Genomic DNA, 4,777 nt, shown 5'->3' with positions numbered 1-4,777 from the left:
CGAGGCAATGGGCACAAACTGAAACACAGGCAGTTCCATCTGAACATGAGGAAAAACTTTTTCACTGTGAGGGTGACAGAGCACTGGAACAGGTTGCCCCGAGAGGTTGTGGAGTCTCCTTCTATGGAGATATTCAAAACGCGCCTGGATGCAATCCTGTGCAATGTGCTGTAGGTGACCCTGCTTGAGCAGGGGGGTTGGACTAGATGATCTCCAGAGGTCCCTTCCAACCTCAGCGATTCTGTGATTCTGTGATTCTGTGAAAGTTTAGTTGTGCTGGCTATGAAAGTTTAAACTGTGTATTGTGGTTCTGAGAGTGAAGAACTGTGACTGAGCACTTCCTTACTTATACTGAAGTGACAAAACCTGGGTGGTTAGTGAAGCTGTGCAACAGATACTTCAGTGGTGCCAGCAAAGTCACTAGATTGGTGTTTGCACTTGTAGATTCGGCTTTTGAGAGTTTAATATTTGGCTGCTTAAAATGTTGTCAGGTTACGAAGAGCAATTGAAAGGAAAAGAAAATACTGAAGTTAGGGAAGGTCACCTCTTCCTTTGCTGTTTTTCTGGTCTTAAGATACCTAAAGAGCCCATTTCTTTGGGGAAAGTTAATCTCAGAGCTGTTCTGCTTTACGATGTTTCAAAATCAAGTGCTATATTGAGCTGTCTAATAGCCAATCTTCCATCTTTCGGTTTTAAGTTTAATTTTTTTTTCTTTTTGTTCATATCCAAGAATCACATATTCCTCTTATTTAAGGCTATTCTCTCTCATTTTTATTTTAAACTAAAATGTGTTGCCTCAGTAGGAGATTAAGATGTCTCTATTACTATAAGTATCAAGTGAAAATCATTTTCCAGTCCTGTAATTATCCTCTTATGAAAAGTTTAATGAAATGCTTCCTGTAACAGATTGGCTGTGATCGCAGCAAAAACCTTGTGGATATTTGTGGAGAAAAAGACTTCCAGGCTTTTGTCTGTGATGCCCTGTCAGTGCCAATCCGGAGTGGTTCTTGTGATGCCTGCATCTCTATTGCTGTAATCCACCATTTCTCAACAGCAGTAAGTCACCCCTCTCTCTGTGCTCCTCTGTACCGTTACATTGCTGTGCATCACTGTATTGCAGACAGCCTCAAATGTTACCAAAAAAAGAAAAAAAAAAAAAAAACCCTGCTAGTTTTTTGGAAGCAAAAGAGAAGAAAAAAAGGGGGGAAAGAGGAGTTTTGCATTTGGCATAACCAGTTGTCAGGGCAGAGTTAAGCTGTTGCACTGTTGCTGCTTCTTAGACATTCTCTTCACATTCCCCCTCTCCTTATCAGGCGCCCTTGCTCCTCCTGGCACTTTGACCTTCTGGACATTCGTGTTTCATTTTGTTCTGCTTACAATTAATGACACTGGAGAAGGGGGCCCTGCTTTGGGAATCAGGAGGTGTGTTACTTCCTGGCTCAGATCTTGAACACGTCATGATTTTTATTTTTTTCCTCTGTGCCTTCATTCTCCATCTGCAAAGAACAACAGGGATGCTGCCCATTTGTCTGCCATGTCTCTGGGCTGTGTAAGCTTCTACTCACAGAAGTTGTAACAAGTTCTACCACCGTGGAGTCATAATCTGCAGGGCAGCCACATGGTGTCTCCATACCTGAAATACAGCAAATGTTTCCATGCACTGTATACAAAAGTATGAAGCAGTCTGTTTTGGAGAAAGCTGCCATGTCATTGTTGAAGGTGGTCAGAGGACCTGTGTTTAAGCCATAAATCTGACTCCTCTGGCTGTGGACTTAGAGTGTGTTTGTATCATCAGGCATTGTAGATTTGAGTCTGAGATTTTAGAAGTTGATCAGCTTTCTTGAAGAGACTGTGTGTCATTTCCAGCTGGGCTGACATGTCCAGAAATCCTGATCAACACTATTTTCAAATGGAAAGAGAACTGTGTCCAGGAAAATAGCTTGGCTCATGGGTGTAGAGATGGACTACATTATAAATTATTTACTACTTCTTGGCCATTAGTGGAGCATGATATGACATGCTTATACATGTCAGACAGAAAAGGACACTTTCCAAAATGAACGGTGGAAAAAATTCCTCTTTATTGTACATTGTGGGGACAGTAAGAAGGAATCACTGCTGGTTCCATTCACCTGTATGCATGTTTGTATACTAGCTTCACACTTTTGCTTTTTTCCTTTATAGGAGAGGAGACTGGCTACTATCCGTGAATTAGCCCGTCTTCTAAGACCTGGTGGAACAGCACTCATTTATGTCTGGGCAATGGAACAAGAATACAAAAAACAGAAGTCTAAATACCTTAAGGAAAAGAATGATAGTAAAGGCAAGGAGGAGGAAATTAATACTGACACGGCCCGGGGACTGCTAAGTGATCAAATGCCTGATGGCAGCAGCCAAGACTCAGCAAGTTCTGACCAACTCCTTAATGACTCTAAGGGCAAAGGCTGTGATGCAAAGCCAGTAGCAGACTCCAGACTGCCTGTTCACACTAACCGAACCTCCTTCCACTCTCAAGACTTGCTGGTTCCCTGGCACCTGAAAAGTGACACTAAAAAGAAGGGGGAAAGTGCTGATATACTGTCGTTTCCAGCTGGCTCTAAGGAATCCCAAGAACTCAGCCCTGTTTTCCACCGTTATTATCATGTGTTCTGTGAAGGAGAACTGGAAGCAGCATGCAGATCCTTGGATTGTGTGAGGGTTCAAAAAAGTTACTATGATCAGGGAAACTGGTGTGTGGTTCTGGAAAAGCTGTAGGCCTGTGGTGCTTCCTCCATTGTCTGGTCTTTTACAGGTTGGAGGTATTTTTAATGCAGGCTGTAGCTACTACCTCTTTTAAAATAGCACAATAAACGTTTATTGAATTTATTAACTGAGTTATTAACAGTATCTAGCACTGTGTGCATATGTTAACAAAATAATGGCCAAACCCAAATAGTAACTCTGCAGAGTGTTTATTTTACTTCAGTGAATTACAGGAAAAAGGATTAAGTGTGTAAAATGCTGGCCATGGAAATCAGTAAGGCCAGCATTCAGCTGGGCCCAAGGTAAATAGTTTCAAAGAAAAAGGGCCTGGTTCTCCATTCTTTTATACCAGTTATGCTGGTATAGCTGCAGTAGCTTCCCTGCAATGCACCAGCTAACTGGAATAGAGATCTGATTGATTATTGCAGATGGCAAAGATAAAGCTGTTTGCAGTATGAAACTGTGGGTCAGGAAGGAAGGAAGGAATCAATGGCATGTGAAGCAGTTTGGGTAAAGAGCCCAATCATTGCCTAAAGTCCAGCAGAAGGCCTATTTTGGCCTCTGTTAGGGGTCACAAATCTCTTTCAGCTTGGAATTTAATCTCTTTTCTTGGTCATGGTCCTTCTTATTTTCTCAAGGGAAAGCCAATGGGGACTTCACAGTTTCTTTTCTTTCCTTGACACTCAGACAACCACAGTTCATGTTGTAACTCCCAGAATTTCTCAAGCTCTTCACTGAAGTACTGTTTGAAAGCTCCTCTGCAGTGTGACACAGTTGCCCGGCTGGAATACTCTGACCAGCTCTGTTAAATGCCTGACTTTCTGAGAGTGCAGGGCTCTGTCCCTGCAGGACTGGAGGTTGTGGTGTGGTGCCAGATCTGATGGATGGAGGGTGCACTCAGGGGGGGGGGTGGGGAACAGGAAAAACATTAAATTGAGGGCAATGTTGGTGCAAATTTTCTGCAGAGTAGTTTCAACCCCTAAATGTCAGCAGTGGAATAAGTTTTATTTATTGTAATTCAGAAAAACAAAGGACTCAAGCATAGTGGAGCTGATGCTATCCTGGCTGACTCACTGTTACAGCAGCCCTTACTGCCATTGCCTGGAAGAACTAGCACAATTTACTTAACACAGCTCTCGTGCTATCAAAGGAGTGTGCTACCTGCAATGCATTTTCAAAATTGAAATACAGTGGATTGGTTTTTGTGGAGTGAATGGCTATCAGTATCTCTGAAAACCAGGAGTGCTAGGCTTTGCCTTCATTGCCTGTGGTTGTAGCAGGATCTATAATACAGGCAGGTCATTGCTGTCATAACTACTGCCATCTAGACCAAGGTGCCCATCCTGAATTGTGGGGACTTTGAGGACAGCTGTGTGCCCCATCCCACTCTTGTCTGCTGCCTTCTCTGCAGTTCTTTCCCCCATCACATAATGGGGAAAATCTGAGGGAAAAAAAAGACAGTGGTAAGAGAGAAGCTTGTTGCCACCACAGTTCATTTGGCCTGTGCCTGGCTCACTCTCTGCTTCCAAAGAGCCCTTGGGAAAGAAGTGCTTGTCCCTCAGTTGCACAAACTGCCCTGCTAGCAGCAGGTCTGTCCTAGCTAATTTCTTTTCCTTGTGCCACATGTGGTGGCAGAGAGGCATGTCCGTGGCAGATGTGCCCCGTTGGGCATATTCAGGAGTTGGTTTGCACACCTGCAGTAACTACCACATAACTGGGAAGCATTGGACTTCCCATACACTTGCAGATTGGCTCTTCTGGTATGCAGTGCAACTGGTGAGTTTAGGCAGGAGAGGCCTTTCTTTCTGCAAGGTAAGGCCAGCCCATTTGCAGGAGCTGAGCGTTGCTGATCCTGACCTAGTGATGTGAGCAGTCACTGGTGTTGTCAAGGCAGATCACAGAATCACAGAATGGTTGAGGTTGTAAGGGACCTCTGGAGATCATCTAGTCCAACCCCCCTGCTCAAGCAGGGTCACCTACAGCACATTGCACAGGATCACGTCCAGGCGTGTTTTGAATATCTCCATAGAAGGAG

General features: G+C 43.9%; 1 protein-coding gene across 5 annotated transcripts in view; it reads left to right on the top strand.

Moving 5' to 3' along the window:
* Window positions 1-2,921, top strand: part of ALKBH8 (alkB homolog 8, tRNA methyltransferase) — a 64,345-nt gene extending 61,424 nt beyond the window's left edge. For 4 of the 5 annotated variants that reach the window (XM_026069333.1, XM_026069334.1, XM_026069332.1 and 1 more), the window contains 2 exons: window positions 907-1,056; window positions 2,185-2,921. In XM_026069333.1, the coding sequence (XP_025925118.1) occupies window positions 907-1,056; window positions 2,185-2,754 (720 nt within the window). In that variant the 3' untranslated portion in view covers window positions 2,755-2,921. The remainder of the gene's footprint in view (window positions 1-906; window positions 1,057-2,184) is intronic. The other variant, XM_026069335.1, reaches the window with a different exon arrangement.
* The last annotated feature ends 1,856 nt before the right edge of the window (window positions 2,922-4,777 follow it).

This window comes from Apteryx rowi, unplaced genomic scaffold, assembly GCF_003343035.1.
Source record: "Apteryx rowi isolate R43461 unplaced genomic scaffold, aptRow1 scaffold_292, whole genome shotgun sequence".
NCBI classification, from domain to species: domain Eukaryota; kingdom Metazoa; phylum Chordata; class Aves; order Apterygiformes; family Apterygidae; genus Apteryx; species Apteryx rowi.
Note: the sequence above shows the minus strand (reverse complement) of the source record. Positions and strands in the feature narration are given on the sequence as shown.